General features: G+C 33.6%; 5 protein-coding genes across 6 annotated transcripts in view; 3 read left to right on the top strand and 2 right to left on the bottom strand.

The window, feature by feature from the left end:
- Positions 1–120: 120 nt before the first annotated feature.
- Msh6 (DNA mismatch repair protein Msh6) lies at positions 121–5,728 on the bottom strand. Its single transcript, XM_014230858.3, has 11 exons — positions 5,149–5,728; positions 4,773–5,078; positions 4,298–4,705; positions 3,630–3,764; positions 2,627–3,562; positions 1,618–1,914; positions 1,135–1,539; positions 901–1,078; positions 674–825; positions 439–594; positions 121–381 (listed from the first exon to the last, which is right to left on the bottom strand). Exons 1-11 carry the CDS (start codon positions 5,605–5,607, stop codon positions 244–246), a joined length of 3,570 nt encoding a protein of 1,189 aa, XP_014086333.2. The 5' UTR covers positions 5,608–5,728; the 3' UTR covers positions 121–243.
- A 287-nt stretch (positions 5,729–6,015) lies between these two features.
- Prp31 (pre-mRNA processing factor 31) lies at positions 6,016–8,396 on the top strand. Of its 2 annotated transcripts, XM_014230852.3 has the most exons (7): positions 6,016–6,191; positions 6,246–6,525; positions 6,592–6,796; positions 6,866–7,120; positions 7,176–7,248; positions 7,312–7,602; positions 7,668–8,396. In XM_014230852.3, the coding sequence occupies exons 1-7, from the start codon at positions 6,120–6,122 to the stop codon at positions 8,001–8,003; spliced, it is 1,512 nt and encodes a 503-aa protein (XP_014086327.2). In that variant the 5' UTR covers positions 6,016–6,119; the 3' UTR covers positions 8,004–8,396. The 2 variants fall into 2 exon arrangements, with proteins under 2 accessions (XP_014086327.2, XP_069967586.1); XM_070111485.1 differs by having other exon boundaries at positions 6,034–6,525.
- Positions 8,028–11,335, bottom strand: LOC106614909 (endoplasmic reticulum-Golgi intermediate compartment protein 3). Its single transcript, XM_014230853.3, has 7 exons — positions 11,020–11,335; positions 10,802–10,960; positions 10,550–10,745; positions 10,325–10,484; positions 10,081–10,261; positions 8,612–8,813; positions 8,028–8,551 (listed from the first exon to the last, which is right to left on the bottom strand). The coding sequence occupies exons 1-7, from the start codon at positions 11,105–11,107 to the stop codon at positions 8,416–8,418; spliced, it is 1,122 nt and encodes a 373-aa protein (XP_014086328.1). The 5' UTR covers positions 11,108–11,335; the 3' UTR covers positions 8,028–8,415.
- Positions 9,183–9,962, top strand: LOC106614910 (reactive oxygen species modulator 1). The gene is made up of 2 exons (XM_014230854.3): positions 9,183–9,565; positions 9,704–9,962. Exons 1-2 carry the CDS (start codon positions 9,432–9,434, stop codon positions 9,810–9,812), a joined length of 243 nt encoding a protein of 80 aa, XP_014086329.1. The 5' UTR covers positions 9,183–9,431; the 3' UTR covers positions 9,813–9,962.
- Positions 11,336–11,777: 442 nt separating the features above from the next.
- BNIP3 (BCL2 interacting protein 3) overlaps positions 11,778–27,202 on the top strand; it is a 29,670-nt gene continuing 14,245 nt past the window's right edge. Inside the window, exon 1 of the mRNA XM_014230842.3 lies at positions 11,778–12,412. Coding sequence (XP_014086317.1) covers positions 12,370–12,412 — 43 coding nt within the window. The 5' untranslated portion in view covers positions 11,778–12,369. The remainder of the gene's footprint in view (positions 12,413–27,202) is intronic.

Raw genomic sequence — 27,202 nt, forward strand, 5'->3', positions numbered from 1 at the left:
CCACAAGAAAATTTTTTCTAATATTATAACTCTTATTAAATTTTCAAAAACTTACCGTTTCGCGAATTACATGTCTACGTCTGTTCGTCAATTTATGCATAATCATAACTCGTATTCATATTCATGGAATTATAGCTTCTTTTCGGTATGTATTTATATTTTTAAAAAGTTCGTATACATAGAAGTGCATATGGTAAGGTAAACAAACAAAAAACATTCCAGCACAAAACAAAAACAAATAGTTCAAACTTGACAAGCTTTTAGCTGCAAAAGTAAATTTTTAATTTCTTTAAGATCGTTGCATTTGTTGCCACCGGCGCCAGCAACAACTTTAGACAAGACTTTACGTTTCAAAGCTATAGCCTCCACGCGTTTAGAGAGCTGAAAGTTCTAATATTAGTCGACGCAAACAGAAAAGTATAAAAAATGCCAACTCACCGCATAAGCACGCTTTATAATCAGTTGTGGCATGCCGGCTAATTTGGCGGCATTAAAACCATACGACTTGGGACATGCGCCTGCGGTGTATTTGTAAAGAAATGTCACCGTCTCTTGTGTGGGATCTTCGGTATCCTCGTTTTCCACCATGCAAGCCTACAAGTGACCGTGGTGAAAAAGATTAAGTGTTGAAAGCAAATGAATTGTAGTAATTATAGCGATATGTGTAACTTACCATGTGACCCAATGTTATGCGTTCGTCTTTATGGAAATATTCAATAAGATTGTGATAGTGCGTAGAGAAAAGTGTACGACATTTCAAATCTGCGAGATAGTTGACTACCGAAGCAGCGATAGCAGTACCATCGTATGTGGCCGTGCCACGTCCTGTTTCAATGCAAATATACAAGCAGTTTCTATTATTTCCAGCTGCATATTAATTATTATTATTGTAAACTTTACCTAATTCATCAAGCAGCACCAAACTGTTAACCGTTGCATGCTTCAATATCAGCGACGTCTCATTTAGTTCAACCAAAAATGTGCTCTGCCCAGCCATAATGTCATCCTGCGCACCCAAGCGTGTAAAAATACGATCGACCAGCGAAATGCGACAATGCTCGGCTGGCACATGCGCGCCCTTGAAGTTGAATAATAAACACAATTTTCAAAAATTACAATGCATATCAAACTTACGATTTGTGACATTACTACTAACAAGCCCACTTGCCGCATTAGCGTACTTTTACCACCCATATTCGGGCCTGTTAGTATGGAAAGTGGTGCTGTTGTCGCACCCGTGCCTAAAATGAGCCCATTCGGTATGAAAGTGTCCGCAGCGGCGCACGGATGATAACCCTCTGCAATGTCTATAAACGGCTGCTTATCGGCACTTTGCTCGTATAGCTCAGGCACACAGATGACTTGTTGTGCGCGTGCGTACTCTGCCAACGAGGCTAAAACATCAAGATTGGCAACACAATCAACGCATTGCTTCCAGAGTTCATAGTGTTTGGAGAATTTTTCAAAAATACGACGCGATAAATCTTTTAGTATGACATCACGTTCGGTTTCGGCATGTTGCAATTGCTTTAAAAGTGACTGCAATATTCAATAGATGTGGTAAGTATATACTGGTCACAAAAATTGCGGTGTTTAATTGTGCACATAGTAACCTACACGTGTTTCATTCGTTGAGAAGCGTCTCACAGGCTTGTTACCCTTCCGCTGACCTTCCAATTGGTAGGCTTTACCCGCCTTCCTAGCTGCATTTTCAGGCACCTCAAGCTGGAAGCGATTCTTTTCGCCACCAGGTGTTAAACGACAGCCAAAGAACTTCTCTTGCTCAATAAGATAATCCTTGAAGGTGTCATTTATGTTTTTAATCTTCGCTAATGCCTCATCGTAATCTGCGTCCACGCCTTGTTCAGGTGCAATTACACCGGTTTGCGCACCGGTCTCGTGATCGAAAGCATTCTGTTTGGCAGATGTTAGAATTTACATTTATAAAACTGAACTAAACAAGAAAAAACGTTAATTTCGGTTGCACCGAAGCTATAATACCCTTCATATATACAAAAAATTCTTTACAAGCACTTGATTCCGATTATTCATTTTGTATGGCAGCTATATGCTATAGAGATCCGATCTGAACAATTTCTTCTGAGATTGCAATATTGTTTTAGGTCATAACTCATGCTAAATGTCGTGAAGATATCTCATCAAATGAAAAAGATTTCCATACAAGCACTTGATTCCGATTATTTAGTTTGTATGGCAGCTATATGCTATAGTGATCCGATCTGAACAATTTCTTCGGAGATTGCATTATTGTTTTAAGTCATAACTCATGCTAAATTTCGTGAAGATATCTCATCAAAAAAAAAAGATTTCCATACAAGCACTTTATTTCGATCGTTCAGTTTGTATGGCAGCTATAAGCTATAGTGGTGCGACATATGAGCAGCTTCTTGGGGACAAAAGAACGTGTGCCAAATTTCAAATCGATATTTTAAAAACTGACAGACAGACAGACGTACATGACTAAAACGACTCAGCTCATCACGCTGATCATTTAGATATATATTTTCTAGGGTCTCCGGCGTTTCCTTCTGGGTGTTACAAACCCAGTGGTCAACTTAATATACTCTATTCGGGGAATAAAAAATGTTTCATGCACATATTGTACCTTGAAAAATTCCAATTCTTTTGCCATGTCAGGAAAGCCTCCAGCTGGCTGCAACTGCGTCAAACGTTTCATAAGTGGCGACTCAAAACCGTTAAAAAGCGTTGGCAATTCCATTAGCGCTGCGAATCCCTTCAATATGCCAATAAAGTTTTGTATTTTTTTCTTATTATACAACTTCTCTTCAAATAGTATAGCACGTCCGTCCGGGTGATCCTGCGATATACGCTTATTACCGAATAAATGTATTTGCGCCAGATGTCTTTCGAAATCAGGCATTGGCGCCAACAAAGCGCGTAAATCTTGCAACGCCATATTGTGCTCTATTAGTTCGGTAATTGCTTGTTGTCGTTCGACAATCACCTCTAACTCACAGCTCGGCGAACATATCCAATGATGCAGCAAACGTTTGCCGAACTTCGTACAACAATTATCTAGTGTAGATTGTAGTGAATACTCTTCGCCGGTAATACGTAGATTGGCCAGCGTCGTAGCATCTATGACCATATGGCGGCGCCGAGCGGCTTTTTGCTGCACTGCTTGTCCCTTTGCATCATTTAACGACTCATTCAATATGTCTGGTGGAGTGTAGAGGTGGTAGCGTGCCATCGACAGCACCTTTTCTTCTAGTTGACAACGTTGCAAATATAATATGCATTGACCCAGCGCTTTTAATGCTAGCTTGCAGTCATCACGCGGCGTTAAACCCAAATGATCAGTTTCGGATTGCATTGTACGCAACGCTAATGGCCAAAGATCTGTACTAGTTGAGTCTTCTGAAAATTTGGCAAAATAATTCTCAGCGAGATATTTCAGTGTCTTTTCAGCACTGCATACTTTTGAGCCATTGGCAGGTAATGGATCTTTGAGTATGCCGGAAAGCATGGTACGGAATATTTCCTGTGTTCGCTCAGAAACAGAGCCACGTTCAAAAATTAACTAGAAATGTAGTGAGCAGTTATATTAATTAATTTTATTACAACTCCAGTTATTTTCATTAGCATACCAAAACTGGCATATGATGCGAGAGTAAAGTTAATAAACGCGAACCGTTTTTGTCATCTTCAAATTCGCCAGTATAAAAGTCGCCTATTGAAGTGTCTACATAACAAATGCCATATTTACTGGAGTTGACCTCATTCTATCAAAAAATAAAATAAAATAGCAAATAAATAAAACCAAAATAGAATAAGAAATAAAAGATAAATTATAAAAAAATATTAAAAAAAAAAAAAAATTTTAAAAATATATATGTATGTATTTAGAAAAAATATATATGTATGTATTTTAAAAAAATATATATGTATGTATTTAATAAAAATATATATGTATGTATTTAAAAAAATATATATGTATGTATTTAAAAAAATATTTATGTATTGTATTTAAAAAAAATATATATGTATTTAAAAAATATATATATGTATTTAAAAAAAAATATTATAAAAAAAAAATATTATAAAAAAAATAAAAAATAAAAATTTATTAAATACAAATTTATATAAAAAAATATTTAGAAAAATATATAAATCAAACACAAAAAAAATATATATAAAAAAAATATATATAAATGTATAAAAAAACATATAAATATATAAAAAAATATATAAATATATAAAAAAAATATATATTAAATAAATATATGTTAAAATTAAAATTCTAAAATGCTACTACCTTTTCGACCACAGCCAACATGTAATTGGGCTGGTAATGTGGTGTTATCTGACATTGCGTTCCAAAGACTTGTGTACCACGATTGGATATCTGACATATTTCTCGACGCACCACTTTATCAAATTTCGTAGGTTTGATCTTTTTGCAACGCTCGCTCATCATTTCAGTTGTTTCAGTTTGTTCCACACGTGCCACTTTATAGCCGCGGTCAATGAGTATACTAGACATTTTGTCGAAGCTTACTTCCGGCGAACCGGAATGTGCGAATTCTCCACGCATATAGACGAAACCTAGCTCTTGCACACCAACTTCCGCATCCATATGATATAGCTCATAGAATTTACCCACTTTAAAGAAGAGCACACAATCATAGTTATCTGACTTCAAGACCCACCATTGACGCACACCCTGAAAATGTATCCAATTATCAATGAGTTCATGAAAATATTAAAAGCATATTTTTGCCACCACTAACAGGGGATAAAGAGTTCAAGTATTTGTCTGGCACATACAATGTAGTGGGATCATAGTCCGGATGGTCGGGGCGTCTGCCATTCTTATCTTTTATTTTATCTGGCTGCAAAAAATCAAGCTTTTGATGTGGCCACACTACTGGCTCGTCCAATGTGGACGTTGTGCACACAATTTTCTCATATTTTGCATCATTTTTGGCAGTCGCTTTGGCATCTGAGATAGTTGCTGAGGCTTGCAAAGCTGATAACTTTTCCATGAAACTACTCTTTTCCCGTTTAGGTTTTTTTTGCGTTGGTTCATCAGTTTTCTTAAAAAAGTAAATAAATAGATTAATAAACAACTCCGAAGATATATGTTGGACCTGATATATGGTCAACCTTAGTATGGGTTTTAGCAAGTGTTGACGAATCATCGTCTTCACTACTACATGTGTTATCCTCGCCGCTTGGCTTATAGTCATCGCCACTATTATTCTTCCCACTTCCGTTTTTATTCACTTTGATTTCCTCTTCATCATCGGACAATATTATACGATGTCTTTTATAAGTTGGACGTTTAATTATAATACTTTCATCGTCCTCATCAACATCCATTGCATTACTCTTACGCTTGCTCTGATTAGCCCCAACATCTAACTTTCGTTTAGCTAAAGGTCCATTATCTTCATTGCCACGTCCAGTTTGCAAGTTCTCCTTCTCCGCTGCAGATTTTTTGGTTTCCTCCTCACTGGGTGTTTTGGGTATATTATTTGGCGTTCGTGGTGAACGCGAAAAGTACTTGAAGAGATTATTATTAGGCGTACCGGCACTACCACTTTTATTTAATTTCTTCGACATTTTTCTCTGAATTAATTATATCACACTAGACAACTAGGAAGAAAATGATGTCCTGCGCAAAACGAAATCAAAGCTTTTGTTTTATTTTCGCATAATGCGATAAAGACCCGCGCAATTTGATGACATTTGAATTTCTGCGTTACAGTGATACCTCGCTGAAATGTCTTTAATAGCACTACCCCATTTTTATTAAACACGTATATATATGAGTAGTAATTACAATTTTATAAATAACAATCTTTACCGTTTATTTGAACAAGACATTATAACCTAAACTAAACTTAATAAAAACGTAACAATAATTCTCTTTGTACAATTTATTCTATAACGCTTTCAAATACGTATTTGGCAACACAGTCTAATGTTTTTGTTTACATACGCAAGCAAATGCCAAAATACAGCTGTTTCGTTATTAGTTGTCAAACAACGCGTTGTAAACGTTTTTCAACAATTATTGAATACAGTATAGTGTTTTTAAATATTCTTTTAAAATATAAATTAAACTTTTTAAAATGTCTTTAGCCGATGAACTGCTAGCTGATCTAGAAGAAGACAATGATAACGATTTGGACGAGTTACAAAATGTAAGTAAAAAATTTCAACATTTATATTGCAACAATAAATGCAATTTCGTGCAGATGGATGAAGAAGATGAGCCAGAAAAACCACAAGAGATATCAGAAAAGCTACTGAAGCCACAACTTAACCTAATGGAAGTTGATGTGCAGGTACAATCCATAAGAGATCTTTGTAAATTGCGTGATTCTGAACGCCTACAGTACGTGCTAAAACAAATTGAGCAGTATGGAAGTAGACAGCGTACCTCTGCGGAGATGCTAGGAAATGTGGAGTCCGATCCAGAGTATCAGCTAATTGTTGAAGCCAATGCAATTGCGGTTGATATCGATAATGAAATTTGTAAGATTAGCACGTAAATTATTTTGCTGAATTTTGAAGTTAAAATGACCTTTTAATTTTTTTTAGCCATTATACACAAATTTTCCAAAGAGAAATACCAAAAACGTTTTCCTGAATTAGACTCGTTGATTGTTGGCGAAATTGAATATTTGTATGCGGTAAAGGAATTGGGCAATGATCTAGACCAAGTAAAGAATAATGAGAAATTGCAAGCCATTTTAACGCAGGCAACCATAATGATCGTTTCAGTGACAGCTTCGACCACGCAAGGGTAAGTGGAAGTCTGAATATTTACATTCATAGCTTATAAAATACAGCAAATAATATTTTGTATTTTTAGCACTGAGTTGACCCCCACCGAAAAGGCACAGATTGATGAAGCTTGTGAAATGGCTATTGATTTAAATAATTACAAATCTCATATTTACGAATACGTAGAAAGTCGTATGACCTTTATTGCACCCAATTTATCAATGATCATTGGTGCATCGACCGCAGCAAAATTACTGGGTATTGCCGGCGGATTAACAAAGCTTTCGAAAATGCCTGCTTGTAACGTGCAAGTATTGGGCTCACAAAAGAAAACTTTAGCAGGGTAAATGATTTATAGTACTTTTGTTACTACCTTGGCTTATTTTAAATATTTATAGTTTCTCCAAAACACAAATGCTACCACATACCGGCTACGTTTACTTCTCACAGATTGTGCAAGATACTCCACCGGTTAGTAGATATTATAAAATATTCATTATTGACGTTTCTCAGACATCTCTTATATATTTACAGGATCTCAGACGAAAAGCGGCACGTTTAGTTGCAGCTAAGGCTGTACTCGCTGCACGTGTTGATGCTTGCCATGAGAGTGTGCATGGCGAAGTAGGCTTAAAGTTCAAGGAGGATATTGAAAAAAAGTTGGATAAGTTGCAGGAACCACCGCCAGTCAAATTTATCAAACCATTAAGTAAGCCCATCGAGGGTAGCAAGAAAAAACGTGGTGGCAAACGTGTGCGTAAGATGAAGGAGCGTTATGCTCTTACTGAATTCCGCAAACAAGCGAATCGCATGAACTTTGGTGATGTAAGTGGGCAGATTTCGAAATTTATTGCAAATTATGAGTTGATTAAAAACAAAACACTTTTTAGATCGAAGAGGATGCCTACCAAGGGGATTTGGGCTATTCGCGCGGCACAATTGGCAAAACTGGCACCGGTCGCATACGTTTACCACAAGTTGATGAAAAAACCAAGGTGCGAATTAGCAAAACGCTACAAAAGAATTTACAGAAACAGCAGGTCTACGGTGGAAGCACTACTGTGAAACGACAAATTTCTGGTACAGCTTCAAGTGTCGCTTTTACACCATTGCAAGGTTTGGAAATCGTAAATCCACAAGCGGCTGAGAAATCTCAAACTGAGAATAATGCTAAGTACTTTTCCAATACATCTGGTTTCATATCTGTAGGCAAACGTACCACATAAAGTTTAAAATAAAAACAAAAGATATTGAATATTATATAAATATTATATTATGCGAATTTGAGCTAAAACATAACACAAAATGTACACCTTTTGAATAGTCAATATTATAAAATTAATCATACACAGCAAAAAATATTGAACATGTACACGAAGAAGCAAAATACAAATTGATAGAAACAAAAATTAGAATTGTCCAAGCATAAAGTTAAGCTCATATAATAGATTGAAGAGATTCTTAAAAAACATAGCACCGGAATGTGCACGCAAATGCTTCCAAAGGCATATATACGCATGTATTTAAAAGGAAGCGGCAATTAGTCGTGAGTGGTCTATAATTATAACCTGCAGTCTGGTAAATTCATGTAATAAATTTGAAAATTTTCGTAAAAAATATTGCGCATCGCGTTTTTTGTTAACTCAGCTTTCCTATTTCCAATTTACGATGAAGTGCTTCTAACGAACTGTTCAGGAAGACGGCAATAATCCCGGCCACAGTAAAAACCCCACCGATTATAGAACAGCAATTCGTGGCAAAGTGACCAAACGATCTACGTAGAAAAATATTCAGTCATGAACTCAAAAAGAAAAAGGAAAATTTTTGGTGTTACCTTTGCTTTTCCTCATATTTTACCATCAATGGCGATAATTCATAGCTGAAGAAAATGCCCGGCATCCCACGCTCCCTATTCGAAAGGTCCTTCTTGTAGCGCGTCACTGAGAACTGGTTGGTATGTATGGGTGGGCTCTTCACTTTTGCATACATTGTAGGCACGATTTTCAAATAGTAATTATACATTTCACTCTTTACATCTATAAAGAAAATATATAAATATGCATATTTACAAAAACAATTATATCTTTCGAAAATTATTAAGGAAGTGCAAAATTTAAATTTACTGTTTCTTCTCCAAATTACAATATGTCACAACTAGAGGGCGCTGTGCATTAATCAATCTCATTAGACTAATTTTACCATGAGTTATTAACTTGTACAAAACTTTCCTTAAAAATTGACAATATATTTAATATTGAATCGTTTAGAAATATAATTAAGGATAATTAACAAATTTTAAATTTTTACTGCTAACCTGAGCGCAGAATGTTAAATTTATTTTCGGTGATTTATTTTTGTCGTTCTCTGTGGTTTTTCTGCTCAGTATCGCACATTCGCTGTCATTTTTCTCTTTGTCATTATGACATTTCTAACACAAAAAAATTAAACGGCACCGTACGAAATCGAGTGTAATTTGCATGGAAGAAATTCTGGAAGTCATAAAATCGGTTGAAAACAACAAAACGATTTGCGAATATATAATTTTACGCTTTAATTTGGACAAACTAAAATTAACTTTTGTCTACCGATAAACAAAAACATAATTTCAAGTGCAACACACTTACTAATCAAAGTAATATATCCATCTAAATATAATGCCTTTGCCTAGTGGTGTTTATGGCCAAGCACAAGGCCCATCATGTTTTGATAAAATGAAGACTGGATTCACAATTGGCTTTTGCGTGGGCATGGCAAGTGGTGCACTCTTTGGCGGCTTCTCCGCATTACGGTTAGTATTGGGCTTAAAAACAAAGCGGCTGATGCAACTTCATTTAATTACATAATGGGCTAGCAAAATGCGGCTCAAAGATTTCAATTCGGACAAATATAAATTTTTTGGGAGTTTAATAACTTGTCTACTTTGCAGGTATGGTTTGCGCGGACGTGAGTTAATAAACAATGTGGGAAAAGTAATGTTGCAGGGTGGAGGAACATTTGGTACATTTATGGCTATTGGTACCGGTATTCGTTGCTAAAATAAATCATTTTGTAAGGCATGCATGTAACAACGACATGTCAAACATATTTTCGGGATTTTTACGTAATACTAAGTTCTATGTAATCATTTAATGGACTTCAGTTTAGTAGTTACTTACATATTAATAAACATGTATTTAAAAAAAAAATATTTTTTTGTTTTTGAAATTTTTTTTTTTGAATAACGAATAATAAGGTATTATTGAATGGATATAAAAACTTATTTCAGATTGGTTTGAAAAATGTGCGAATTTTCACTTCACTTACCTTTGTCTGATTCAACATGTAGCCCATCGAGCGGATGCGTCTTGGCAAATTCAATTTTATCACCAAAAGACAAGTGATTAATTGTGTGGTCCAGCTTCACATCGGAGAATTGAAAGTCATGTATATGAAATTGCTTAATGGAGAAGCTGTTGCCAGGTGCTATATGGAAACTACCCGCCATCTGAAATTTTGTTTAAAAACAACATTTACTACACTTATTGCATTTATCGGCACTTATACTTACTCTATTGACTTCTAAGTGGCCTTGCACTCGACAACCTTCTTTAAATGCGTCAATATCATTGCGTTTAAACTGGTCCTTACATTGCTCGATTTTATCAAATTGCACATTCCACCTCCTGTGGCGATAAGCCTCTAACACCTCTTCGCAAGTATTGCAGCACCTAAATGGGAAGAAAAACTTTCAAATTTCCCCTTAAAAATCTTTTAATATATCTATGACACGTACTGGGTACTATTATGTTCAGCGCCGTAGCAACTACCACAGGTGCTATTTTTATTTGATGGCGACACAGCAACAATTTCTTTTATGGGTTCGGTTTCTTTCAAAGGATTACCCTTTAAATCTAGACGGTGCTTGAAAATATCATGATCAACTTGTAGATGTTGATCACCTGAAGAATCCATGGCATCTAGTGAGACATCTACAAAAACAAAAATAATTGTAAATCAAACGTGTAAATGAAATTTAATTACTTACAGCTGCAAGCTAAATTGTGTATTGTTAAATCCAAATTGATACGTAGCTTGTGATTGCGGGTAGTGTCTACAAACAGCTCCTCTGTGAGGTTCGGACGCATATAGGCAATACATTCTAGAAATATCAGTATAACAATGATGCTGGTACTGATTAAGGTAACTGAAATCAAATGGGGAAATTAATTTGCTGAATTTCTTTATAATTTAATAAAAATTTACCCGCAGCACCGCTTACAGTGCGCACACTAAAATCCTCGAGCGTACGTGGATATGCATCCAACCGGCGGAGCACATCCGCGATTCTCATGTTTCACCGTAATTCCACAGTTATTGTAATTATGTACTAAAAAACGGCTACAAACCTAAATTCTCGATCTTAACGATACTCAACTGTCGTCTTTTTTACAGATTAATCTTAACAAACATTTTTATGAAACGAAATTGAAGGCGGAACAAATTGCTGTGCTGGTAAAGAAAAAGGGCACGTTTGTTATTTTGCTAGTTGTTTTTTCTGCTAATTCCCTGCTGTGTATGTGTGTATGCATATTTACGAATGTCACAGAAAGTATAGAACGATAACAAGTTGATTTGATATTCGACGCAAGTTTACCAACAAATTGTTTATAATATATAAAAAAAATAGTTTGTAACATTTAAATTTTACACATAATTAAAAAATCTAATTGAATTACGTGTTATTAAAAATATACATAAATAAAACTTATTTCTCTAGTAAAATGCTGCCAGATTTAATAAGTTAAATTATTAACTTACTGTAGAGTTTGTATACAATATACCTCAATTAGTAAAAGACCTAAATAAAAATATATCAAGTTGTTATATGAAATTGAGTGTACATTTCTACATTTCTTGCATGTAAACATGTCTTTAGGAAACTTTCTTTTATCTATATGGCCATATTTTATAAATTCAATAAATTTTGCTCGTTCCTTGCACAAGTCGTCGCTTCGTGCCATTCGTTGACTTGCGTTCGCCGCGAACGGTAATATTTGTAGAAATCTTAAAAAATCGCGATATATATATATACATATATACCAATCGCTTCGAACACTTTTATTTAAAACGCATTAGGGATATTATAGGCGTTTTACTAAACAAAAGTAAAATTGCAGTATCAGTTCTATTACATACTATAGTTTTGAAAATAGAATTATTTTGTGAAAAATAGTGCTCGCACAAGCCTGCAAAACCAGTTGAGGCAAAGTTTTTAATTAAAAAACTGTCGTGTTTTTCAATATTAAACGGATTGTTTGAATAGTGGTAGCCTCAACTAAATTAAAACCAAATTATTGGTTTGATTAGACACCTCCTTCGAAAAATTTCTTTGGTTGAGAGTTTTAATTGTATTCACTTGTTTTAATTACATTTCGAACACTAAAAAAAAGTATTTACGCTCACTACAAAGCAGATAGATTTATAACGCACATATCCAGCCGTCCGCAGATTAGTGATACATTTATAAATAAACAAAAAGTGTGGAATTAAAAGTAGACTGCGTATATCAAGCGCCCAAAAAGCACACACACACATATACTAAAATCCAACAAGATGACCTCGACTCCACCAAAAATGGGTGAAGATTTGCTTGGCGGTAAGTATTTGGACAATTGTGCATACATGTATTTTATATTGTTAATAAGTCCATAAGAAGTATCTGTGTAAAAGTCGCAAATCAATTCCATGTTTTTTTTTGCCTTTGCGATATTAATAAATCGTTGCTATTTTAGAAGCCGCTCAACTCAGCAGCCATTTTTGAAAGCTTTCTCGTCATTTTGTCTGGCAATTTTTTAGCAACTACATTTGCTAGGTGTTGTTAGTTGGTATTTTGAAGTGTTGTTTACCTTTTAACGGCGTCTAACCAGCGAGTATCTCTTCGTGGCTAACTTTGTGTTTGTGTTTTATTTACATAGGTACATACCAGTTTTCTTACCATTACTTATCTAGTTTCATGTTTTTGCATTTGCGTTTTCTTATTTACTTCTGTATTTGTTGACTTTTCAATGGTAGAATAGTTTAGAATTTGGTATTGTTTCGCTTATTTGCAGTGTCATTGTGTGGTGCGAACTACAGTTTACTATGCCTTTTATTTGCCCGAAATTATTTACTTAAATAATATACAAATTTTATTTTTTTTTACCACATTACATAATACAGGCCTTAAAAAAACAATACAGTTTTTGCTATAGAATATATAATAATCCATTTGTTTTTCCCAACTCAATTCAAGCTTAGAAAAGAACATAACAAGAGTAGACGATGTTAGCGCAGGCGCTATTTTGGACAATGCGAAAGTAAAATAGAGAACTGAGAAGATAAAATTGTGTGCTTGCCTTGGTAAACACAGGAATTTCTAAGGTATATATTGAATGCTGTTGCTCATATTTGGTATTACGAATAACCGCAAATAATATATTTGGGTTTAGCTCATTTGTTTTGCTAGACTTTTCTGTTTAGTATAAACATGTACATAGCTAAATGTACTTACTTATGTATATGCAACGCATTCGAAAGACTGTCGGACTCCACCACCTCTGCATCTGCTTGTGGTTCCGGTTTTTGCGTCTTTGTATTGACGCCATTTTCATGTTGTCGACACACACGTCAGCTCAGTTACACTGTGCTCTTGCAACGGCACGTAGTCACTTATGGCTCTTATAACGAAGTTAAAAGCAAAACAAAAGTTTCCAAAATAAACAGATAGGTTCTTCAAATAATGAGCATGTTGAGCGTTAAGCGAGTTTTAACATTTAGTGTAATTCAAATGGTGATATAATTTTTTAGAAAGAAAATCAATTTTTTGTATTTATATTTCTTTCTCTGATTTAATAGTTAAGCAATATATTTTATCAAAGTTCTATAATAATTGTTTTTGTTCCTCACATCCTTTACTTCTTCACACTTTAATTCTCCGTCTGTACGAATGCACGAATTATATAACTTATGTACGTATATACAATGCATTTACGTCCATTGACGTCATAGCTTTATACTATAATTTAATGCATAGCTATGTAAGTACATTGTTGGTATTTACTATTTACCAAACGAACCACTTCTTATACAATTTTTGTTCATGAATATTCCAAATGCAGGTTCTATGTAATATCGAAGGCAATTTTTTTTATTGTTTACTATAATAGTAATTGTAATAAAAAAAACCTTCGGTTGCGAAAAAGAAAGAAAAAGAAATTTCAATGCAAGAACTTGATTTTCATCGTTCAGCTACTATATGCTATAGTGGTCCGAAAAAGTCTCAAAAGGTGAAAAAAAGCCTCCACCTATGGATGTATTTAAATTCGGATATTCACAATAAAAATTGAAAGTTTATTCACCTATATGAGTATGTACATACATATATGAATACAATTGTAGACATTTCTGAAACAATTATATACTGCACTACTTTGTATATTTTTCTGAATGCCTTGCGTCGTAAATAAAGCTTTTTCATGAGCGAACTGCATTTTCAGTTTTTTTTTTATATTTAATTATTCTTATTAATTTACTTTTATACATACACATTTGTTTAATCATTTATTCTTAATATTTTTTTTAAATACATACTTATAAATTGTATACTAAATATTTAATTATAACTAAATACCTGTTTATAAATTATGTACATAGATACATACTTATGTATGCTTTAAAATGTATTTAGTAATCAAAACATTTTCATATCTTGTACATTCACAATGCGTAAATAATACTATGAACGCACATTAAAAAAAAATTTATAATTTTATAGTATGCATAACCTTTCTCCTTTTGTGCTATAATTTTGATCTGTATATTTTCTTTTTTGCTATATGCGTCGCATCATTTACTTCCTACCATTTGGCGCCTGTGTATCTGTTATGTCGATTTCGTATTTCACGTAGAATATACATACATTCATACACCTGAAATGGTGAATGTTTTTATTGCCTTCAATCGGATACCAGCTGTCGATGTACATATACTTCCTTTGTTTATTTATTTAAAAACGCAGTCTTCTTGCTACTTACTTTTTCCACATGCTTTGTTAGTATCATTTTTGATGTGCTAATAAACTTGTGAATACAATAATTTAGCTTCGTCATTTTGTTTGTAATTTGCACAAAAAAGAACACAAAAAACAGGTAAGAAATGTTAAGTACCGCTAAATAACGCTAAGTAGATACTTATAGGATGGTTTATGAATTTCACCATAACAATTAAATCAAGGTTCCTCTAGGAGAAAGATTATTATTACTGACTATAATTAACTATATAGTAAAATTTAAAAGTAGCTTTTGAGTGAAAATCATAGTTATATGTATGTGCATATATATACATGATCAGCGTGATGTGCGGCATCGATTTTGCCATGTCCGTTTGTCTGTCTGTATACACTCAGTTCTTCAGTTTTTGAAATATCGATCTGAAATTTTGCTAACGTCCGTTTCTTCCCAACAAGTTGCTCATTTGTTGGAAACGCTGATATATGACCACTATAGTAGCTGCCATATCAACTCATCGTTCAACATCAATTTCTTCTTATTTTCCAATGCAACACTACATTCTCCAAATATATTGTTCACATCGGAAAACTATAGCATATAGTAGCCATACAAAAGTATCGAGCTGAACGAAGTTATTGTATGTAAATTTTTTGTTTTTTTAATTAAACAAATCACATAGAGTACATATGCATCCATACATACATATGTACGTATTTATAACATGCATACGTCAGCGCATCTAATGTATTTCCCTTACTATGGTAAATGTTCAATTGCATTATTTATTGACATTACGAGGCAATTTTCACCGCTGCTGTATTTGTTATTTTTTAATATTGATTTTCTACTTGAAAGCATATGTTTTTCAATGTCCATTTTTTACTGCTCAACTATTAAGTTTTGGTTCTTTTGGTCTATTCACTTGTGTAAACATTACTGACGTTGCGCTTGTTTTTAGACCCCTTCGCTTGTCTCAATCTGCTACCAACTGCTTGAGACGTCGCCGCTCGTAATGTAAACAATTTTTTTTTGTGGCATTCCGATTTTCATCTAACACTTTGTGCACAAAATTTTTGTTTTATCAACACGCCTCATTTTTGCTTTTTTCAACTTGACTTCTGTTTACTTCTCGTTGACTCTTTAGCACTTGCAGTCGGGTTTACGTTTATCTTAATATTCTTGTTAACAGCTGAGTTTATTGAACGCTACAAACACATAGTATAAACTATTTATATATCTACACACATAATTTATAATTACCAACTTTGCTTCGCCCACAGTGAGTCTAAAAACTAGTTCAACCGCATTTTTCATAATAATTCATTCATAATTTTTTTCTACTGCCACTTAACTGTCAATTTTTTCTTCTCTAAAAATAATTGATTTATTTATGTATGTTTGCAATTGAATATCTGTGTACATATATAATAAAACATATCACAGCCGGTTTTTAGCGATATTTTTTTCAGCATATGCGGTATATTTGGCACATATTTATGGGCGTGCTTCAACTGGTTAAGCATCTACATTCACACGAACGTACATAAACATATACATACTCTACATTATTTGGTTTTTCGCTCACGTAAAACTGAAATTTATAGCATAAATAAAAATCAACATGTTGGTATATATACTTATGTATTTATATACATATATAATTTTGTTTTTTGTTCTCTAATACTTATGTACATATGTACATATGTTCAATACTGCCTTTGATGTGCCCCACTTTAACACAAACGCGTATCAATTTCTGCTTACTGCGTAGTAAACCGGCATCGTGTTTTTAGCAAGCCCCTTGATAGCGAGTGAAGTGTTTGTATTTCATCACTGTTCCACGCGCTGTGCGATAGACTTGGCTATGTATAAAAACAAATCAATGTATGATTAATTCTTTACTATTTTTAGACACAACAATTTGAAGAGTACTGCTATATGTGTATATAAATACATTTAAGTTTGTTTAGCTAATTCTCTTTACGAGTACCCGTAGACGTTACGAGCTACGTTTTCTATAGACGCCGCTCATTGCCTGTCTATTGTTCGCCATATGCATGTGCAGGTGTAAATGGTGTAAATAGTATGCCAGTTTGACATCACGTACGCTTTTCATATATTGCAGTGGTTGTCACCTTGCCACTATTATATAGTTGTGAACCTGACTGTACGTGTTGCATGTAATTTTGCGGCTTCGCTTATGGCAAACGCATGTCTGCCATTGCTTTTCAATGTGTACCTGGAATTTTTTAAAATTTATATTTGAAAAAAATATGCACATATGTATACCTGTATGACAGCACTTCCTTTACCTACATTAATGTTAAGTGTAAACCTGATCGGCATCATGAAGCATCAAGTGTTAAATAAAAAAGTTCGTACATTGATGAAGTCAAATGTCAAACATACATACATACCTATATTCAAAAGCATATTAAAATCCAACAGTTATTATTACAGAGTTTTGTAAGGTTTCTAGCACATTTTTTCACAGAACTTTATATTGGATACCAATGGTAGCCATATTTTACATATAGCTTAATAAAAAATAGCAGCTCTTATATTATTTACAATTGAAAATATGAAACATAAGTTGCGGAAAAAATTATTCAAAATAGTTGTTGAGGTTAAGTTAATGCTGTAACACAACATGCATTTCTTCAATGGATATTAACAGCGGACTGTACATCCGCTAACTTTTTCGAATTTTCGTATGACTTTACATTACAGCAAATGTTATTATGTTAACTGCGGTTAATTTAGTGCTGTTAAAAGCAGTATACATAGTTGAAGCGGTTGGCTGCAAAACAATCTTTGATCTTCATTTTGTCCTTCAGACGACCGAAAAATATTTAATGATCTCGCTCCCTAAAATGTGAAATGCGAACTAAGGAAGCCAAACACGAAGAAATAGCTGCCATCACTAACCTCTCAGCTCTACCCAACAGGTACATTACAGTGCTTTTCGAACAATCACTTAGCGAACAAAGCCAGTGCCATCAGCTACACTTGCAAAAAAAGAATAAATTAATATGTTTTAAATGCCTGAAGCCTTACTGCAATTTAACTGTGTTTGCTACAAAATTATGCCGGCACAGCGTGAGACTGAAGTGATATTAAAAACAGGTTGAAAATGTTTTTTTTTTTTGTACTTAAGAAAGTTCTAAGAAACGCATCTTAGCGGTTATGTTTGAAAATGTACATAAATATTGTAGACCATAGATCATGGCTTCTTACCATATTTGAGAAAAGCGCGTTTAAAGATAAACTAATGGAATCGCTTAAACTGAGCGGCCAGAATTTAGAAAGCTGTAACTCAAGAACTATTTCAAATATCGATATAAAGTTTTAGTATGTTATTTTTAAAGGTATAACCTATGGAAATAGATCATGGCTTCTTACCATATTTGAGAAAAGCGCGTTTAAAGATAAACTAATGCAGTCGATTAAACTGAGCGGCTACAATTTAAAAGGCTGTAACTCAAAAACTATTTCAAATATCGATCTAAAGTTTTAGTATGTTATTTTTAAAGGTATAACCTATGGAAATATGATTTTTTTTATTTATTAATTTTTTTTAATTATTATTTTTTTTTATTTATTAATTTTTTTTTTTTAATTTTTATATATTAATTTTTATTTTATTTTTAAATTTTTTTTATTAATTTTTTAAATTTTTTTTTTGAAATTTAAAAAAAAAATTTTTTTTTAATTTCACACTGGGTGTGCATCGTAATACGTATCGTAATTTTTAATAACTAGGTAGCAAATAAATGCAGCTAATATGCTGTGTTCTTAGCTGCTGTGCCACTTAATTTCCAGCCATTCCTAACGAGTAAATTGTAAAAGTCTGTCAATATAACTAAAGTAAACCAAATGCAATTATTTAAATAGCATGTTTTGCTGAAAACAACTGAGTAACGTGTGTATATTATGACACCTGTTGTTTACCTCGATATTTGAGTACTAGTCAAACCACAGTGCGTTATAATTCTATGGTAATTGATACCGCGCAGTTGGTTATTGAGTACTCCAGTTTGCATTTACGCATTACTGTGCTTTAATGCATGCAATTAAAATATAAAAGCAACAAAAACTAACTGATATCTATTATCAGAGAGTGGCTCTTGATAAAATGTAATTGAATCTATTTTTATTAAATATATTTAGCAATATGATGAAAAAAATGCTCTACCAAAAGATATTGTCCGTACATATGAGGTGGGCAGACAGTAAACCACAAAATAATATTCGGTTTACTTATTTACATATGTATGTATATTTATAAATAAACATATTTACTGTTGCCCATGCAACTGCATGCGTCCTTGTACATTCCGGTTTGTTTTCTGCCACACGTTCACAATGAGCTGCCCACATAAAGTCGCTTTAAATGTGAAAATTGATTGATCGTGACACGTGATCGCTATTCAATGCATAATACATTCATATAAATATGCATGTGCCGGACATTCAAATTAGGCTGTTTGTACAATGCTTGACATATTAGACGCTTTGGAAGGAAACGTGCAATTACGTGCATACAAACTCTTATATGCAAAAAACTTTCATTTCAGTGATCCATTGATCTTACATTCGAACTTGCAGCACGTGTTTTTTTACTATTTGCATTCAATTTATTGCATATTTGCGTTGCTTACATACTTGTTTAGGTGTATAGTAGTTGTCGGTACTTTTTAACTCATTTACAACCATTCTTATTGCCATTATTGCTGAACAGTTCACATATAGTCGTTTACTTGCGTTGGCTGACCACTTAAATTGCTGCTAATTTACACAATATGTGTGTATGTTTGTTCGTACATAATTTCGGCAAATAGTCGTTAGAAAAACCAATTATAGTAACAATTAAATCTTGCTGACGTCTGCTAAATAGTCTGTTTTTACGTTGTGTCTTTCTAAGCGAATATTTTCTTCGTTTGTTAAGTGATTCGAAAAAGTATACTAGCTGGTCAAATTTGAACCGGACTGAAAAGAAACTACAGTTTAGCTATTTTAATATAAATCTGTATTATGGCCTTCAAAATAGGCACCCGAGCCAATCAAAACATGCCAACGCTACTTAATCCAATTTTTCATACACTTGTTATAAACTTGGCTGGGATAGTCTGCAGTACATTCAGCGAATTTTCTTTTTTTCGGTTAATTTTTAGAGCGCCGTTCTCAAGATTGTTGGACAGTTTTAAAATCATATTCATAAACCCACGCATCGTCACCAGTAATGATGCGCTTGATGAATTTAGGGTTCTCAGCAAATATTTCGCATTCCTATTCGACGTCGTTTTTGCAAAAGTTTCAGGTCTTTTGCTGCGAGACCAGCATTGACACGCTTAATACCCAAAACAATAACCAAAATATGTTGAATCCATAAGAGATGTTGAAATCCTTTGCTATCACTCTGTTAGCAACACGGCTGTACTTTTCAAGTACTGTTTCTTTAACTTTTTCGATGTAATCGTCATTAACAGTGTTAAATGTAAGACGCGCATGAGACAAGTTTTCAAAGTCTTCACGACGAGCATGCTTCTTTATGCTTTGTGACACTCAAATATTGTACTTCTGTTCGTGATAAAGGAGACTCCGCAAAACACTTCTGCGCCGTTTTCAGCGATTTCATAGCCATAATTTCATAGAAACCACAAAATTTCAAGCAAACTCGTTGTTAAATTTTTTACATCGTCAAAATCGCCAAACAAAATTTTCATGTCGTAAACAAACAGCTGTCAAACACACACTAATTAACATATGGAGCTCAAACTTTACACTAACCTAAAAATATTGTATCAATCTAAAAAAAATTGTATTGATTCGGTTTGCGCGCGCAGTTTAAATTGAATAGTCCGAGTCAAATTCGATCAGCTTGTATACCTTTGTTTGTAGTACTTCTCATGAGCAGCAATCTCATACATTTCGCTATTAGCTAACAAACCGACATTTCGCCGTTAAAAGCAAAGCAACCCTACCTGCTAGTGTCTGACAAATGTCATTGTAAAATAAATCAACAATACTTAACACTTACAGCATTACGTTGTGACTAGCTTTTAAATTTTAAATATTAGATTTTCACATGTGTGACCAGATAAATACTTTTGTGACTTACGCCACCCCAATAAACGACTTTTACGGCATTCTAAAATATTACACATTACTTATGCATGTATTGAGAACATTTTGTGTATACATTTGCATATTGTAATAGTTCGAATAAATAGACTATACATGTGTAAGTTATATACTCCTGTACAGATTATATGTATTTTAGATTTCAGTTTCGATTTAATCTCCACCCGATGCGTTTTAATTGCCTTAAAAACTAAAATCGAGAGTACCGTATATAAACAAAGCGAATCTTTTCAATGTACGCATTTTACATGCGGACTGTTGAAAACAAAACCAATAATAACAACAATACAAAGTGATAGTGAGTGGTACGACCGCAAAACGGTATCAATTTTCCGCACATATCTGTACATTAATGTTTTATATATACAACGTGTAGTTAAGTAGTAATATCCCGGCAGTCAAAACAACTGGTTACATATACAATACTTTTCAACTAGTATGAACCGCAATCATGCAATCAGTTCGTACTTTCTACGAGTTCGCAGTTGTCAAACATCGCTCATAAACATATCACTTCATAAGTAGACAAAATAAATCTCTAGTTTGTTTATGTAGAACAACAAATCTCTATTCTAATAAAAGCTATCTTTCATTCGCCATTTCTCTGCTTGCTATTCTAGCGCGCTTTCCTCTTGTCAAAAAATTATCATGTAAAAGTAACAAGATAGTTATCGAGTTGGATTCGTACAAGAGAATAGCGGTTAACTTTAAAGTCATACACATATGTACTCGTATGACCGCTTTCTTCAACGCTAGCAAGCTTTGTTTTACGTTTGTGAGTGACGCAAATGACAAAATACAAATTTGTTTTTTTTTGTTTTTTTTGATATTAAAAACATAAGACTTGAAATCATTTATAATAGTTTAGAGAAAACCAAATAAAGGGGTTTTGACGCGGCAAAAATTATTTCTCTACCAAAAAAGAAGCATTACACAATTGCCCATGCGTCAGCAGACATGTTAGCGTAGGGTTGCATACAAATGCTCCCAGTTTATTTGAACATCTGGTATAGCTTGTTCGATTCGCTCAATTTGCAACGCGTGAACAGCGAAAATAACTTAGTAAATAAATTTGCTTAAATCTAACCACTTTCTAACTAGTTTAATTTCATTAAGGAACTTCTTTTTGTGGTAACTTTGCCGGCTAGTTAAATGCTTCGCTGCAGGGATTTAAATAATATTTTGCTTTCCGGCTATATCAGCAAAGATTTGAATGTATATGTGTACATATGTTTGTATGTATGTCACATAATTAATATTCAAAGCGTTCGGCTGGCTGATAAAGTTAGTTTTTCTGTTGCTATTATTTGCTGAACCGAATTAATTACTTTGCAAATGAGATGCTAGCGACTTTAACATTATCTTTATTTACTTTTACGATCTTTCTGCAATAATAATTTTTCTTATCACTGAACAATTTGTAAATATATACATAATTATGTTTCTTTTAAAGCGCTACTTTCCCCAACAGTGGTCTTATAAATAACATACATACATATGTGCACATACTTGTACGTATGTATTAATATTAATTGCATACTTATGTTAAAGCATTATAACAAAAGCTTACGTTTAAAAAACTTAACGAACTAACCACAAAATATCAATTTTTCGGTATATGCGTATTTCATGGAATTGTCTATAAACATATACGTACATACATATGTATGTATCTATTTCTATTTATTTATAAGCGTTATCTAATTGTGTCAACTGCCAAATATGCCAAATAATCTTTAAAATACCAAAAGAAGAATTTTTTCGTTTGGTGGAGAGCACTAATACCTTAACTATCAAAAAATTTGGTGCGCACTTTCAAACTTATCACAAAATTTTTCATTCATACAGCGTCTACCAATAGAGATGACGTGATTTTGATAGCTCGTGGCGGCCATGTTTGTTTATGCATTTGTATCAAATTTTGTCAGTGTGTCTAGTAAGGTTTGTCATTTCATCATGCCACGTTTCAGTTTGGTATAATGCTTGGAAATTGTCCAATATGATTACGCAAATTCACGTTCTCCGTTGGCTACTGTAAAATGAAAAATCATCCTCTTAGGTGAAGTCCATTTCTGGCTTAATGGCTTCGTTAACAAACAAAGGTAGATTATAAAAAAAGAAAATTTTTGGACAAATTTTTTTTGTTTTAAACTCTTCACATTTATATAAAAATTACCGAGGTTGACGGTTTTTAACTCAAATTTTATTTTAACGCTTAAGGAAAGCATCTTGTCGTTTAAGACTTTTTTTAAAACTCCAATAATGACCACATAAAATTTTTTTAAGTTGATAACTTTTAATTGTCCAGAAAGAGCACTCTCCACAGCTTCTAGAACACTTATCAAAATTTATTTAAGACATAAAAATTTTAACTAGAAAGTTACTTTAAAAGTGAGTGGGCCTCTAGATTTTAAAAAAATAAATTTTTTCCAAAAATTTTCTTTCTTTATATCTAGAAATTTTACCCTTAGGCCAAGCAAAAGTAGACATTTTTTTTCGCTCCACCCTAATACATATATGTGTACATATTCACATTATTGCTGAATTTGTCACCGTTTGGTAAGCAATCGTACTGAATTTGTTGATGTTCTAGCAAAATTCTGAAATAAAATGCTATTAAATTACGAATGCCCACATTCCTCACGTACAAATTGTGCAATTCTAAACAAATGTTTCGTTATCTAAATTAAATTTTACCGTTAATTTACTAGGCTCTGTAGGCATTTGCGTATAGAGAAATATTTACACGTACCATCTGTCTTTGAAAATGTAATAAAGGATGCATTTTTTCTGTACTATTATAATTTTTTTTATATTATGTATCACTCACATTCGTGTATAGTCGTATTTGTTTGAAATTAAGCTTAACGTTTTCATTTCTTTTCGACTTTTTCTCTACAATATAATTTAATGTTAAGTCCATGTTTATATTTACAATTCACCTTTAAACTGTCTGAGTTTTTGCGCCTTCATATTTCCTTGCATGTGTCTGCGCCTCTCTCGCATTTCACGTGCTTATCAAATTTATTATTAATTCTGCTTTCTGCCTATTTTCTTTTGTTAAAAGGTCAAATATATCAGTATGCAAATTTTCACTTCACAATTAATGAAATCTATTAGTAATAAACGCAAGCGTCTTAATGATTGAAGCTCTGTGTACATACACTATATAAACGTCGGCACGATTTACTGATATGACGAAATATTAGACATAATTTCATCTGAACTAAATAACTCGCACTTTTTCTAAAGTGTGTATGCATTATGATTAAATAATTACAACTAAATTTAATAATTACATAGAATTTTATTTAAGTTTCTCTAGCTGTCGACTATATATTCCAAATCACTTCTACGTTTGAGATATCGATATGAAATTTTGCACAGGTTCTTTTCTTACCAAAAAGCGGCTTATTTGTTGGAAACGTTGATAAACTATAACTAACCGATCAAAATCACATTATTGTATGGATGGGCTTTTTTGTGAGGGTTATTATAGCTATAGGGGGCAACCGACGTTTACTTTTTTTTCTGCGAAATAAATATTTTCATATGTATAAAATGAACAAATAGTAGCACATCATAAATATTAACAATAAAATTCAGTTTCTTACCACCTGCGTACTCAATTAATTGTTTAATTTTTTTGCGTATATATGTATGCATTAATTCGTGCGGTTTTCTAAGAGAGGGCTCTACTAGTATTATTTCGCGTCGTATTCATCTGTGGCTATATTCATTTCAAAGGTACTGCCATTTCGCGTCGTTTTCAGTAGATATAAATTGTTTGAGCGTGAACAACAATTTGTTTCATTCATTTGAAAATGTCGAAATTTGTACCAGATAAAGTGTTTTTGCGCGGAGTTCTTCTTCATTATTTTAACATGAAGAAAAGTGCTGCCGAAAGCCATCGTATTTTACTGGACGTTTATGGTGACCATGCTTTAGCCGAACGAACGTGCCAAAAGTGGTTTGCACGGTTTAAAAGTGGCACGACGGAGAACGACCCGGACAGCCAAACAAACTTCAAGACAAAGAATTGTAGACATTGCTCGACGCAGATACATGCTAGACGCAAGAAGAACTTGCAAAAGTATTAGGAGTTGATCAAGCAACCGTTTCCAGACGATTAAAATCATTAGGATTCATCCAGAAGCTTGGAAATTGGGTGCCTTATGAATTAAAGCCAAGAGACGTCGAACGTCGATTCTGCATGTCGGAAATGTTGCTTCAACGCCACCAAAAGAAGTCGTTTTTACATCGGATTGTCACTGGCGATGAAAAATGGATTCATTATGATAACCCAAAGCGCAAGAAATCGTATGTGAAGCCCGGCCAACCATCAACATCCACGGCAAAGCCGAATATCCATGCTGCTAAGGTTATGCTATGTATTTGGTGGGACCACAAGGGTGTGCTCTATTATGAGCTATTGAAATCGGGTCAGACGATCAATGGGGACCTCTACCGAAAACAATTGATTCGTTTGAAAAAGGCCATCGCGGAAAAACGACCAGAATATGCGACCAGACACGAATCAATAATTTTTCATCATGACAACGCTGTTGCAAGGCCAGTTAAAAACTATTTGGAAAACTGTGGGTGGGAAGTTCTACCTCACCCGCCTTATAGCCCAGACATAGCACCTTCCGATTACCACTTGTTCAGATCAATGCAGAATGCCCTCACCGGAGTACGCTTCTCTTCAGAACAGGGTATCAGAAATTGGATTGATTCTTTCTTGACCTCCAAGCCGGAGAAGTTATTTTAGGATGGGATCCACAAACTGCCAGAAAGATGGGCAAACATCATAGCTTCCGATGGGCAATACTTTGAACATTAAATGTATAACAATTTTTTCACAATAAAGTCTTAATTTTCGTAAAAAACCGCACGAATTAATGCATACACCCAAATACAAGCAAATACATACGTACATAAATCCATACAATGTAAATACTATGAAAATTATATATATATTATATAAAATGTATATTTATAGAATTATAGCAGACACATACTTTGAAAACTATATATTTTTCCGGTTTGCGACTAATTTACAATTTCCTTTATATGCAAAACACAAAAAATCAATTTACATTTCCTCTACATATTATATTAATTAATAATAGATGACAAGCGTTCTTACAACAATGAAAACTAATAAATAATAATTAAAATATAAAAATTTTTAATTAAAATATAAATATATTAAAAAAAAAACAGCAAATAACTATTACAAACCCATAGACTTGCGCCCTATTTTATGTCAGTTTAGATTAACTAATCCAAAACATCCGATACAACAACAATTTCAATATACAAGAAGCTCATCTCTTTCGAAATTTCTACACGTCAGCGATGCGCAAATATTTTCTTGCAAAAAAATCAAAACGTGTAAACGCACACACACAAGCAGACATAAAGAAAAGTTGAAGATGAATTAAGTAAAATTTGCGTTGCTGATTTTCAAATGCTAAAACGACGCAATCGCAATTGTTTAATTTATTTGCTTAGACTTTGTATCTTTTATGTGTAGATGTACATAGTAGGTACCATGCCTTTGTTTTGGTCTTATTTTTGTAGCCAACATGGCGTATGAGCAACATTCAACAACAATTTAAATCTGTTACGCGCGCCATTTACGAAAATGACGAAGACGGGAAAAGTATCTGTAAATAGCGGCTATTAGCGTGGGTCGGTCAATGTCGTCGACACTTTGTTGTAGTTATTATGGTTGCTGATGAGCAATTTTATTTTTAACAAGCATTTTATGCGCATCATTATAGAGATTGCCGACGTGACCGATAGATTTTACCACAGTTGCTTTCTTATATATTTGTGCCTATAAATACATAATATATATCTGTATGTATATAATGCTTGCATGCTTTGGTGTTGTTTCTGTGTTGATCTGCGCGTGTTGCAAATCAACAGCAGCCGGCATTTTCGTGCTATTTATTCCCGCAGCATTTTTATTTGTTTATCTATTGCACGCTTACATGTACATGTGTATATATTTATCTAGAGAAACGTGTATCCGCTTCCATTGTGTGCTTCGCAATTCTTGTGCGACCATTCTTGTGCAGCATCGCCCGTCTTCTTTTTTTCTCAATCATAATTTACTTTTTGCTTTGCACTTCATTTGCAGCTACAATTTATTATCTGTCAAGGGTAGTAACGAAATTTACCGTTACTGTCTTCATATTGCAGCTGCTGCAGTAGCAAAAAGTAATATATTTTTTAAAGACCAA

Source organism: Bactrocera oleae, chromosome 6 (assembly GCF_042242935.1).
Source record: "Bactrocera oleae isolate idBacOlea1 chromosome 6, idBacOlea1, whole genome shotgun sequence".
NCBI classification, from domain to species: domain Eukaryota; kingdom Metazoa; phylum Arthropoda; class Insecta; order Diptera; family Tephritidae; genus Bactrocera; species Bactrocera oleae.

Bases quoted from the DNA above. Each gene is read 5' to 3' on its own strand.
- Msh6 (XM_014230858.3), bottom strand. From the start codon at position 5,607: ATGTCGAAGAAATTAAATAAAAGTGGTAGTGCCGGTACGCCTAATAAT. The intron at 1,915-2,626 runs GTACAATATGTG...TCTGCCAAACAG, and splicing joins AAGAATTGGAATTTTTCAAG to AATGCTTTCGATCACGAGAC. The intron at 1,079-1,134 runs GTAAGTTTGATA...TTCAACTTCAAG, and splicing joins TAGTAGTAATGTCACAAATC to GGCGCGCATGTGCCAGCCGA.
- Prp31 (XM_070111485.1), top strand. From the start codon at position 6,120: ATGTCTTTAGCCGATGAACTGCTAGCTGATCTAGAAGAAGACAATGAT. The intron at 6,797-6,865 runs GTAAGTGGAAGT...TTGTATTTTTAG, and splicing joins ACAGCTTCGACCACGCAAGG to CACTGAGTTGACCCCCACCG. The intron at 7,121-7,175 runs GTAAATGATTTA...AAATATTTATAG, and splicing joins CAAAAGAAAACTTTAGCAGG to TTTCTCCAAAACACAAATGC.
- LOC106614910 (XM_014230854.3), top strand. From the start codon at position 9,432: ATGCCTTTGCCTAGTGGTGTTTATGGCCAAGCACAAGGCCCATCATGT. The intron at 9,566-9,703 runs GTTAGTATTGGG...TCTACTTTGCAG, and splicing joins GGCGGCTTCTCCGCATTACG to GTATGGTTTGCGCGGACGTG.
- LOC106614909 (XM_014230853.3), bottom strand. From the start codon at position 11,107: ATGAGAATCGCGGATGTGCTCCGCCGGTTGGATGCATATCCACGTACG. The intron at 10,746-10,801 runs GTAAGTAATTAA...TTGTTTTTGTAG, and splicing joins ACACAATTTAGCTTGCAGCT to ATGTCTCACTAGATGCCATG. The intron at 10,262-10,324 runs GTAAGTATAAGT...ACAAAATTTCAG, and splicing joins GCCACTTAGAAGTCAATAGA to ATGGCGGGTAGTTTCCATAT.